At 44.7% G+C, this 12601-nt stretch overlaps 1 protein-coding gene across 1 annotated transcript; it reads right to left on the reverse strand.

Annotated features, from left to right (window-relative positions):
* Nucleotides 1-10000: 10000 nt before the first annotated feature.
* Nucleotides 10001-10855, reverse strand: LOC115964750. The gene has a single exon (XM_031084005.1). The coding sequence runs from the start codon at nucleotides 10853-10855 to the stop codon at nucleotides 10001-10003; it is 855 nt and encodes a 284-aa protein (XP_030939865.1).
* Nucleotides 10856-12601: the final 1746 nt, after the last annotated feature.

Here is a 12601-nt window from a genome sequence, read left to right on the forward strand (position 1 = left end):
CAAGAGATAAATACACATTATTTTGCAAATAGAGGTAGATATCATTTGAGCAATCAAAATTTTCGTGACTTTCTCTTAAATTGAGGTGACATAACACAGCTAAAATTTCACAAAGTTATCAAAATAGCTTTACCTTGAGAAAGAGTAAGTAGACTTGATACAAGAACAAAAGAAACCATGACAAACACAGCAAACTTCTTCATGTTTCACCTCTCTCTCTATCTCTCTCAAAATACGCTTATTTGAATTGTTAGAATGGTAGATACTTGTAAGGTTGTATGTCTATTTATATTGAACAGTTTAAGTGACTTAATCCATAGATTTTTTTTTTTTTTAATTTTTTTTTTATAGAGTTTCATCCTATGCGTCCACTTTTGATGATTGTGCTCATTATCATCAGATCAAGGCACCAATCGGTTTTTTGTGTAAGCAATAATTGAACCCTAAATCTCTTATTCAACCATTAAAGTTTTGACCATAGACAATTAATTGTGTTGAAAAAGGCAATAATGGTCTGGTCAATTACCTAATTTGGAGTATGGGATATGCTCAAGTTGTAACATAACATGAGAAAAACTTTACAACAATTTCATAATAAATCTTAGGTAGTAAGTTGTTACTGGTTTTAATTTGAATTCACCACTAAAGTTACTTTTTTGCCCACCAGTAATGCCCAATAACAAACTACAACTTAGAATTTATTGTAAAAATATTGTAGACATAACATTTCTTATTTCCATTCTTATCATCTTTATTTTTTTAGGAAGCAAGGTCATAAATGTTGACTATACATCATAATTAATATATCACAAAAGTTGATGATCTATCATAATTATAATTATAATATATTATATAATGGGTTGATTCAAGTTACACCTAATATAACTCTAAATAATTCTACACTACCCAATAACTTGTTATTAAATTCATACTTTGAAAATCATAATTAATATATCATAAATATATGTTAACTACTATCCATCATATTAATATATCATAAAAGTTGATTATCTGTCATAATTATAATTATATTATATAATGGGTTGGTTGAAGTTAAACTAAGTATAACTCTAAGAATGTTACACCACCCCATAAATTGTTATTAAATTCATATTTTGAAAATCACATCGTAAAATTACATATTTTATGTGTTCTTAAAATGTATGTCAATTTTCATGTCAATTAGATGTTGTTTACCATTGATCTATAAACTCATCATTTATGCATTATTTTAAACTAAAAAAACTTGAACTAAAAAAATTAATCGATGACATAGTTATTGATCTTTGATCATATTGAAATTTTACAAGTAAGAAGAATATACGTAGATAATGTAATCAAACAGTGGATTTGTCAAAATTCGCATCAAATTAAAAAAATATCAAGTAATTTAATATTGTTTAAAATTACATTAAATATAACTTTAACCCAACCCATATATCTATATCTATTTTATTATTTGAGGGACAAAGTTTAGCTATAAAATTAATTGTAGTCTAAGACTACAACCTTATTCAATAAAATAAACATTACTACATATTTTGAAAATTTAACGCTGAATTGCATGTTCTTTATGCTTTTAATACACATGTCAAATTTTATGTCAATTAGATATTATTTGCTATATGATTAATAACCTTATATTTTATACATGATTTTAAATTACAAAAACTTACAATTTAAACAATTTATTGATGACATAGTTATTGATCTTTAATTTTTTTTGAAATTTTGCAAGCATGAAGGATATAAAAAGAAGATGTAATCCAATGGTAGATTTGTCAAAATTCACCTCCAATAAAAAGATTTTGAATAAGATTATAGTCTTAGATTACAACCAATTTTGTAACTAAATTTTGTCCTTCTTTTTGGGGCTTTTCTTGTTTGGGGTCATCGTTTCAGTAATTCAAATATACCTCCTAAACTTAAGGTGTAAAAAAAGACAAAACTTGAAGACAACTAGTAAAAATATATCTTTAACTTCTACATAAAACAACCAATTTTCAAAATCTTAAATTTTAGCCTCTTTTTTTTCCCTTTTTTTTGAAATTTACTTTTTTTTTTTTTCTAATTTCCAAAACAAATGACCGTAAGGTTCTATCAAAATAAAAAATAAAAAATAAAAAGAAAAGGCCGCAAGTTTTTAGCACCATAAGTTAACTAATATAAAAATATTTTTAAAAATAATATATTAATGGTTAGAACAAATTTTAAATCTATTAATAACTACATTTGACACTTCTTTTTTCTTAAAAATTAGTACACATTATCTCTGTAGGGGCGGTTTTTGGGGCCGTGGCCCAACAAGTAAGTGGTTCTGGCCCAAAAGTCCCTAGACAATGAATTTATAGAGAGCCGGTTACAGAACTAGGGCTGGACAGAGTGAGTGTTAGTTAGTTGTATGCCATGCAACAGTCTAGACGTGAGAACATTCCATTTAAGTTTACAGGATACTGGTCTGAGGAGACGTATAAGTGTGCCTCTCGCTCTGATTAAAGACTACAGAATTCTTTAATCTCTTTCTCTCTCTTTTCTCTCAATTTTCTGATCCCCTCTTCATGGGGATTTCCCTCTCTTATATAGCCTCCTTAAATTGATAAGGACCTTACACTTGTTAACCATCTGGACCTTCACTTGAGTGCCTGTCCCATCGGACATCCACCTTATCTTTCTGTGAGTTGCACTAGTCAATGTAACACTGTTCGCCTGTCTTCTCCACATTAATGCGGCTGAAAAAGTAGCTTCCTTGCATTTAATGCGGCAGTTGTGGCTTCTCCCTAGACGTCTTACATTTTCATCTTTCCTGCTGTGTGAGGTTTATCCTACTACCCACATTTGTCTGGGATGGTTCTTCACTGTGGAGGGGGCGCACATTGGTCCTATATTTGCGTGTCCGAGGAGACATTCCTCTTCGGACATCTTTTAAAATAAACTGGGCTTAACAGGATTGGGCCAGAAGTCTTTTGGTCCCCCTTTTCCCTTTGGGTCATGGTTGGGCTCCGTGCGGGGCCCAAGGCCCACTGTTGCCTTTGGGAATTTTACCCCTACAATAGCCCCTCAAAATTCTGGCTCCTTCTTTCTTGTCCGAGAAGGAAAAGACGGGATTTTGACATTCATAGGATTATTTATTGTGGATTCCTGCTTCACCCGTGCGGAAGTATGCTTTTCACATGCCTCATTAATGACGGAGGTGTTTAATGACCCATGAGGCGCTAATTATTGCTTTTAGTGGTTTTACATCTTTTTAATCCGACGGTTGAACGCTAGATCAACGGTTGGGATCATTTCCATTTCTCTAGGCGGGAGTATGTCTGTCCAGCTTCTCCCGGATATATAAGATTTTCAAAGGCGTTTCCTTCTCATTTTTGGACAAACACTCAAGCACTCAGAGCACTCCAGTACTTTCCCTTTCAAAGTGTTCAAGCCTTCGCAGTCGTCCCCTTGAAGATTTCCTGCAAGTTCCTCACCCGTAAGTGCACATTCCTTTTCCGTCGCCTTTTCCGGCGTTATTCCTTAAGTAAATCGTCTTTGCGTCACCTAGGATTAGGGGGATGGGTAAGCTTGAGAAAATGGTAGATTCCCCGGCCGGTATGGAAGGCTTCAGGGCTAAATACCGTATTCCGCCGGAGGTAGGTCTAGAGTATTGTTCTCTGGAGGAAGTCTTAATCAAGAGAAGAACGGGGCAGGTAGCCATTCCAGTGATAGCCTTTGTGGAAGGAGGAATGACCATCCCTATGGGGAGGATAACTAGAGATTATTTGCGTGGACATAGGTTGGCCCCTCACCAATGCGTCGCGAATATGTTCCGGATTCTGGGGTGCGTAGACGTCTTGAACAATCAGATGAACCTCGGTCTTTCATGGCATGACGTGGTTCATCTGTATGAATTGCACAGCCTCGGCGACTCATATTACTTGAAGTCCAGGTCCGATGAGGTGAGGTTGATATCCTGCCTTCCCAAGTCCAACAAAGGCTTGAAGGACGACCTTTTGATCGTCTCCGGACAATGGCACGACGGTATTCACTGCCCAGTTAGGGCAGGAAAACCAGGTGGGACACCATAGAGTTAGATCCCTTGGAAGGGATCTTAGTTTTGATCTTTCTTTTTCTTCGTTTCAATTTTGACTTCGCTTGTTTGCCTCCTCGGACTAACATCACCCTTTCTTTGGGCTTTGCAGACAAGGCGCATACAACTCCTCGGCTAAGTTTGGTCAACGTCCAAGCCCTCAATTTCCTTCTAAGGTTTGAGATTTACGTGAGTGCAGACGGGCAATTGCGGGCTGCACCTCTGATTTTGGAGTACAAGCCCCTTACTCGTGCTCTAGTGGAGGCCGATCAAGCAATCAGGATTGGCAGTCCGCGATTAGCACGAATCGACGTCTCCGTACCAGGTTTTCTCGCTTCAAGAGATTTACCTCCCATCCAGCTGCCTGCTCAGCGTGCCTTTCCCGCAGTAGTTGCCCCAGTGGAAGAAGCCGGTTCCTCGCACTCGTCTTTGGAAGATCAGATAGACCAGTTCCATTTCGCCGAGGAGGGAGAGGTGTCGGCCAGGCCAGTGGAGCTCTCAGATTCTGATTCAGATTTAGACCGCGCCTCAGCAGCCCCTGATCTTGGTTTAGTAATCGCGCAAATTGATACCAGCCAAGAGCTTGAAGAAGAAGGAATGGATCTGAAACAAAGGTCTGGTCTCAGGGGCCTCCTTTCCAATAGGAACAAAGGGAAGTCCTCCAAGGATGTCTCGAAGGAACAGCCGACCTCCAAGGCTCCTCCTCCTCTTCCTCTTCCTCCCACATCGGATGCGGCATTGCAGCCTATGCCCAATTTGAGGCGAAAAAGGCCTGTGGAGGAATTGGTGGAGGGCGAGGTTGGCCAAGAAAAAGTCAAGCCTCAGAAGAAAGGCAAAGAGACCAAAGAGCCTAAAAAGAAGAGGACCAGGTCCATTGATAGCCGAGACAAAGCAGCTATTCGGAGGGAACAGTGAATATGGTCACCATGGCTCGAACTGGACGGCGCCCAATTTCCTGGGATGCGACCCTGTGGGAATCCCAGCGAGGGCAGGCGTCATTCTTGGCTGAGGCCCTGCAGCAGCCTCTTCTTTTGCCTCGCAATATGAAGGGGCTCCGGGATACTCGATAACCAGACCTCTTCATGTCGCTGAAGAGGGACATGGCTATGGTAAGTGAAAACTTCCCGTTCTCTTGTTACGTATCTATTTATTTATCATTCTCTTTTAATTAGGCCTTTATTTTTCTGGCGCAGGTCACTCAGCAAATCTTTGTTGCTGAGGAATGGGCCAAAAAGGCACGTGAGGACCTTCACAGTGAGGCTCAGTCCCGCTGTGCTGCCGAGAGGACTGCTGGCGACCTCAAGAAGGAAAATGATAGCCTGAGCAATAAGGTAAAGGAGGCAAAGAAGGGTCGTGCGAGCGCAGAAACCGGCCTTAAAAACGCCACTAAGCAGGCTGAGGATCTGCGCCAACAGCTCCGCCAGTCCGAGGAAAATCTCGTGACAGAGAAGCAGGCGATTTCAGATTTCAAGGTCGAGCTTGTGAAGGTCAAGGGGGAGGCCCGTCTGGCCAGGGAGGCGGTCGAGAAAGCAATGGCAGCCTCTTATGATCGCGGAGTCAGGGACACTAAGGTCAGGCTGACCGAGGAGGTGGCCGCTGTATGCAGGGAATACATCACCCTGTCTTGGGGTGTAGCCTTGGATCGGGTAGCAGTCCCAGTGGATTCCGATCTCAGGAGAGCTGAGAATATCTTTTTTCCGGAGGACATTCGCGAGATTGTCGACGTGGTTGCCCCTGAAGAGCCTCTCCCAACGAAGGCCTTAGCCTCGGACCCCCCTATGCCTGAAGCTAAGGACGCGCAGCCAACCGTGAAGGACAAGTTGCCCGAGGACAGTCTTTCAATCAGGGAGGTCGTTGCACAGGCTAAGGAGGCTATTCCGGGACCCCAAGCAGCAGACAATCAACCGAGCCTACTCAGGGTTCAGACTTAGGAAAGTAGTGTAGGATTTTATTTGTTTTGCCCTTCATATTCTATTTTGTTAATGTTTGTAGAAAGACCGCTTTTGGATTTTAATGAGAAGAGTTGTTTTCCTTTAAATCTTGTTGTTTTACTTTCTCTTCTGTTTTCATCATGAATGGATGTCTGTTCTGTCATTAACTGTTGAAAACCAAGCATAAGTGAATGAATATGTGGAAAAATGATAGTCGATAATTAGACTAAATGGCTGTGAGGTTAATTTCCCCCAAGTCTGTGGTCCGAGGAGCCAGGCAGAACTTGGGTTCTGTTTAACATGTAATGAAAGTAGCTGCGAGGTTAATTTCCCCCAAGTCTGTGGTCCGAGGAGCCAGGCAGGACTTGGGTTGTGTTTAACACTTAGTGAAAGTAGCTGCGAGGTTAATTTCCCCCAAGTCTGTGGTCCGAGGAGCCAAGCAGGACTTGGGTTGTGTTTAACACTTAGTGAAAGTAGCTGCGAGATTAATTTCCCCCAAGTCTGTGGTCCGAGGAGCCAGGCAGGACTTGGGTTCTGTTTAACACTTAGTGAAAGTAGCTACGAGGTTAATTTCCCCCAAGTCTGTGGTCCGAGGAGCCAGGCAGGATTTGGGTTCTGTTTAACACTTAGTGAAAGTAGCTGTACAGTAATACGGCGTCAAGAATGGTGTCTTTCATTAATAACAATACCTTTTCAGGTTATTTACATTCCAAGGGCATGGCACCACATGTTCATCCAAATCTTCCAAAAAGTAGGCTCCTATGCCGGCTACGGAAGTGATACGGTATGGGCCTTTCCAGTTTGGTCCAAGTTTTCCCCATGCAGGGTTCCTCGCAGTGCCCATAACCTTCCTCAGTACTAGATCCCCGGGCGCCAATGGCCTTGACTTCACCTTGGCGTCGTAACCCTGTTTGAGCTTTTGCTGATAGTATGCTAGGTGGACCGTTACACTTTCCCTTTTTTCTTCGAAGAGGTCCAAGCTTCTTTCCAGAAGTCTGTTATTAGCAATGGGGCTAAAGGCAGTAGTTCTCTATGTTGGGAAGTTTATCTCTAGTGGGATGACAGCCTCGGTTCCGTAGGTCATTGAAAAGGGGGTTTCACCCGTGGACCTGCGAGGCGTGGTACGGTATGTCCACAAGACGTGGGCTAACTCTTCAACCCACCTCCCTTTCGCATCGTCCAACCTCTTTTTCAGCCCATTCACTATGGTTTTATTGATAGCTTCCGCCTGTCCATTTCCCTATGGGTAGGCCGGTGTGGAGTATCGATTGATAATTCCCAGCTCATTACAGTATTTTTTGAAGGCTTTGCTATCAAACTGGAGGCCGTTGTCCGAGATCAGGGTGTGCGGGGTCCCGAACCTAGTGATAATGTTCTTCCAAACAAACTTCTTGACATTGACGTCCCTAATGTTTGCCAATGCCTCGGCTTCGACCCACTTTGTGAAGTAATCGGTGCCGACGAGAAGAAATTTCTTGTTCCCCACCGCTTTGGGGAATGGTCCTAGTATGTCTAGGCCCCATTATACGAATGGCCAAGGGCAGGACAGCGGGTTAAGTTCTCCACCTGGCTGGTGTATGTTCGGGGCGAACCTTTGGCACTGGTCGCACTTCTTCACATACTCCAGAGCCTGTTTATGCATGCTCGGCCACCAGTAACCTAGCGTTATGGCCCTGTGGGACAGGGACTTACCTCCCGTATGACTTCCGCAAATTCCTTCATGTAACTCCTCCAGGATGAGTTCAGTAGCCTCTGGGTGCACACACAGCAGGTATGGCCCCGAGAACGAGCGTCGGTAAAGTTTGGAGTCCTCGAACAGCCAAAATCGAGAAGCTTTCCTCCTGATTTTGTCGGCCTCAACCTTTTCGTCTGGTAAGGTGTCGTGCTTTAAGAACAGCACAAGAGGGTCCATCCAGCTAGGCCCTGCGCTGACGTTGTGTACCCGAATTTCGTTGGCCTCCTCTGTTGTTAGGCGATAAAGATCTTCAACTAAAATAACCCGCGGAAGGGGCTGAGCAGAGGAGGTGGCCAGCGTTGCGAGAGAATCAACATAGGTGTTCCCACTCCTGGGTACATGCGTTAAACGAAAGTGATAGAAATGGGTCTGCAGGTGCCTAGCTCGGGCCAGGTACTCTTGCATTCTTTCATCCTTCGCCTCCAACTCCCCGTTTACTTGTCCCACGATGAGTCTCGAGTCCGAGAACATGTTTACGAATTTTCCACCCAATTTCCGGATCATTGACATTCCCTCCAATAGCGCCTCATACTCGGCTTCGTTATTCGTGGCTGAGAATCCGAGCCTCAACGACTTCTCTATGGTTATCCCTTCGGGAGAGACTAGAACGAGCCCCACCCCTGAGCCCCTTTGGTTCGCTGCACCATCGATGTGTGCTTTCCACCAATTGTGATCATGCTGAGAGACTGTGCTGATTAGTTTCTCACCAGCACTTGGTGATCCCGACACTTCCATTCCTTCTAGGGTGGGCTCCGCAAATTCAGCTACTAGATCGGCGAGGACCTGACCTTTTACGGCGGTGCGAGGCATGTATCTAATGTCGAAGGCGCCTAAGATCGTTCCCCATTTTGCAATTCTACCTGTGTAGTTGGCGCTGCGAAGGATGAATTTCAACGGAAGTTGAGTTAGCACAACTACTGTATGTGCCTGAAAATAGTGGGGGAGCTTCCGCGTGGCTTGTACGATAGCCAAGATAGCTTTTTCGAGGGGGAGATACCAGGTCTCTGCCTCCTGCAGCAATTTGCTCATGTAATAGACGGGTCACTGCGTGCCGTTGTCTTCTCAGATTAGCACTGAGCTCACCGTATGAGAGGCTACTGCGATGTAGGTGAACAACACCTCGTTGGCATCGAGACTGGACATAATCGGTGGTCGGGCGAGGTATTCCTTAAGCTATTGGAAAGCTAAAGCACACTCCTCAGTCCACTTGAAGCCCTTCCACTTGTGCAATAAGAGGAAGAAAGGCCTGCATCTGTCCGCTGAGCGGGAAATGAAACGGTTTAAAGCAGCTATCATGCCGGTGAGCTTCTGGACTTCTTTGGGATTCCGAGGAGGCTGCAGGCTATGAATGGCTCTTATTTGGTCAGGGTTGACTTCTATTTCTTTGTGGGTCACCATATAGCCTAAGAATTTTCCTGATCCTACCCCAAATGAACATTTGGATGCCTTCAGTCGTAGCTTGTACTTTCTCAGAATTTGAAAGACTTCGTCGAGGTCTCTGATGTGGTCGGGCACCAATTTGCTTTTTACCACCATGTCATCTATATACACTTCAACGCTCTTACCCATCTGCTGTTCGAACATCCTAGTTATCATCCTTTGATAGGTCGACCCAGCATTCTTCAAGCCGAAGGGCATCACCTTATAATGATAGTTTCCAACTGGGGTGACAAAAGCAGTTTTTTCTTGGTCTTCGGCAGCCAGGGATATCTGATGATAGCCCTGGAAGGCGTCCAAAAAACTCATTCGGGGGTGTTCGACAATCGCATCTACCAATCGGTCTATCCGTGGCATGGGGAAAGGATCCTTCAGGCAGGCCTTGTTTAGGTCCGTGAAGTCTACGCAGACCCACCATTTCCCGCTTTTCTTTTTTACCACGACTGTGTTGGCTAACCATTCAGGGTAGAATACTTCTTTGATAGCCCCTACTTTCTTCAATTTTGCAACCTCTTCTCTCACAGCTTCTGCATGTTCTTTTGACGGTCGCCGAGGAGGTTGCTTCTTAGGCGTTATAGCCAGATTAACATTAAGGTGATAGCATATGAGATCTGAATCAACCCCGGGGGCCTCATAGGGATCCCAGGCGAATACGTCCACATTCCGTCGAAGAAAATCAATTAGTGTTGACTTCTCCTGTGGTGGTAACTTTGAGCCGATCTGAAAAAACCTCTCAGGGCCCGATCCGATGAGTACTTTCTCCAACTCCTCACAGCTCACCTCCGTGGCTGGTCCTCCACCACCCGCAGTTGGGACCGGGGTCATTGATTGCTATAAGCCGTTCTCGGCTGAAGTGGAAGGTTCACTATTTGGTCGTCGTGAGATTACCGACACCATGCATTGCCTAGCCATTCCTTGGTTCCCTATTATTTCTTTGACTTGACCTCCTAACGGATACTTCACTTTTTGGTGCAAGGTTGATGGCACAGCCCCTAGTGCATAAAGCCACGGTCGGGCCACGATAGCTGTATAGGGGGAGTACGCATCTACAACAATGAAGTTCACCTCCACTACGTCTGAGTCTGTTTGCACAGGCAGCCTAATCATGCCTTTCGGGGTGACGGTTTTTCCTTCAAAGCTGACCAGAGGGGAATCGTATAGCGACAAGTCTTCTGGCTTCAAGTTCAACCCCTTAAACAAATCAAGGTACATTACCTCCACGGCGTGGCCTTGATCAACTAACACCTTTTTCACGTCATAACCTCCAATTCTGAGCGTGACAACCAGGGCATCATCGTGGGGTTGAAGGGTTCCTTGCTTGTCCTCCTTCGAGAACCCGATTAAGGGCGTGGCACTCACTCTAGCTCTCTTGGATTCCCTGTCGTCCGGCTCAGTCGGGAACCTGCCCACTGACATTACTCTGAAAGGGCTGGAACCGGTCCTTCCAGGTGCGGCAAGAATGACATTTATTGTGCCAATGGGTGGCCTTAATGTGCTTTGTCTGGTTTCGATATTTGACTGTTCTTGCCATCCTTCAGGGCGATGCAACAAATGCCTCAACTTCCCTTCTTGGACAAGCCAATCCAAATGGTTTTTCAAATTCCTGCAATCATCGGTGGTGTGACCTAGCTCCTGGTGGTACGCGCAGTACAGATTCTGATTACGTTTTGAGGGGTCGCCTGCCATCCTGTTTGGCCACTGAAAGAAAGGTTCGCACTTCACATTCTCTAGGATCTTGTGTAATGGTTCTCGGAACACAGCATGGACTGCGTGAGCCCCAGTAGATCCGGACTGTTCCGCGTAGTCTCTTCTCGGCCTGTTACTGCTGTTAAAGCGGTCCGACCTGAAGTCCCTCCTCTCCTGAGGGACAACCTTCGCTTTACCCTTCCCCATCTGTTGGTCCTCCTCGACCCTTTTGTACTTGTCAATTCTGTCCATGAGTTGGCGCACGCTGGTGACTGGCTTCCCAGTGAGAGACTTTCTTAAGCCATGCTCTGTCGGCAGGCCCCTTTTGAACGTACTAATAGCGACGTCATCGTAATTTCCTTCTATCTCATTATACATTTCCCAGTACCTGTCTGAGTAGGCCTGCAGCGTCTCTCCTTCCCGCATGGACAAGGATAGGAGGGAATCGAGTGGCCGAGGCACTCTACTACTGGTGATGAAGCGGGAACCAAAAGCCTGTGTCAGCTGTTTAAAGGAATCTATGGAATTCGGCTGGAGGGCATCAAACCATCTCATCGCCATAAGTCCCAAGCTGGACGGAAACACCTTACACATTAACGCCTCATCCTTGGAGTGGACAGCCATCCTCTGATTGAATTGGCTTACATGCTCTACTGGGTCAATCCGACCGTTGTATATGGCAAACGTTAGTTGATGGAACCGCCGAGGAAGCACTGCCCTCTCTATTCTACGTGTGAAAGGCGACTGGGAGATGCGATCTAGGGCCTTGCTCATGGCATCGTTGGCCAGGCCTTGGTAAGATGGGCTTTTGTGGCCACGTTTGCGAGGCCGCTCTTCCTCATAGGAAAAAGTCTCGCTCGGAGGGGTTCTTGATCTTCCCCTGTATTCATTATCCTCATCACTGCTAGTGTCCGAGCCGGGTGAAGGACGTTTTCGCTACGTTCGGCGCAGCTTCTTCTTCAAATCATCAATCTCTTGCTGTAGAGCCTTTCAATCGTTTTGCTTATGGGATGCATGATCTTTCCCTTTTGAGCGGCTTCTACTCGTGTGAGAGGTGTTCACACTGCCCTCTCGTTGATTATCTCGGTCCCTCTCTCATTCAAGATTCAAAAAATTGTCCTGCCGTTGGGAATCTGCACGTCCGGTTTGGCACGGACCTGATCCATCCATTTCTTACAGTTTCACTTGTCGAGACACAAGTTCTTCCCACAGACGGCGCCAATTGTAGGGGCGGTTTTTGGGGCCGTGGCCCAACAAGTAAGTGGTTTTGGCCCAAAAGTCCCTAGACAATGAATTTGTAGAGAGCGGGTTACAGAACTAGGGCTGGACAGAGTGAGTGTTAGTTAGTTGTATGCCATGCAACAGTCTAGACGTGAGAACATTCCATTTAAGTTTACAGGATACCGGTCCGAGGAGACGTATAAGTGCACCTCTTGCTCTGATGAAAGACTACAGAATTCTTTAATCTCTTTCTCTCTTTTTTCTCTCAATTTTCCGATCCCCTCTTCATGGGGATTTCCCTCTCTTATATAGCCTCCTTAAATTGATAAGGACCTTACACTTGTTAACCATCTGGACTTTCACTTGAGTGTCTGTCTCATCGGATATCTACCTTATCTTTCTGTGAGTTGCACTGGCCAATGTAACACTATTCGCCTGTCTTCTCCACATTAATGCGGCTGAAAAAGTAGCTTCCTTGCATTTAATGCGGCAGTTGTGGCTTCTCCCTGGACGTCTTACATTTTC

The sequence above is a fragment of the Quercus lobata genome, chromosome 10, assembly GCF_001633185.2.
Source record: "Quercus lobata isolate SW786 chromosome 10, ValleyOak3.0 Primary Assembly, whole genome shotgun sequence".
Classification (NCBI taxonomy): Eukaryota; Viridiplantae; Streptophyta; class Magnoliopsida; order Fagales; family Fagaceae; genus Quercus; species Quercus lobata.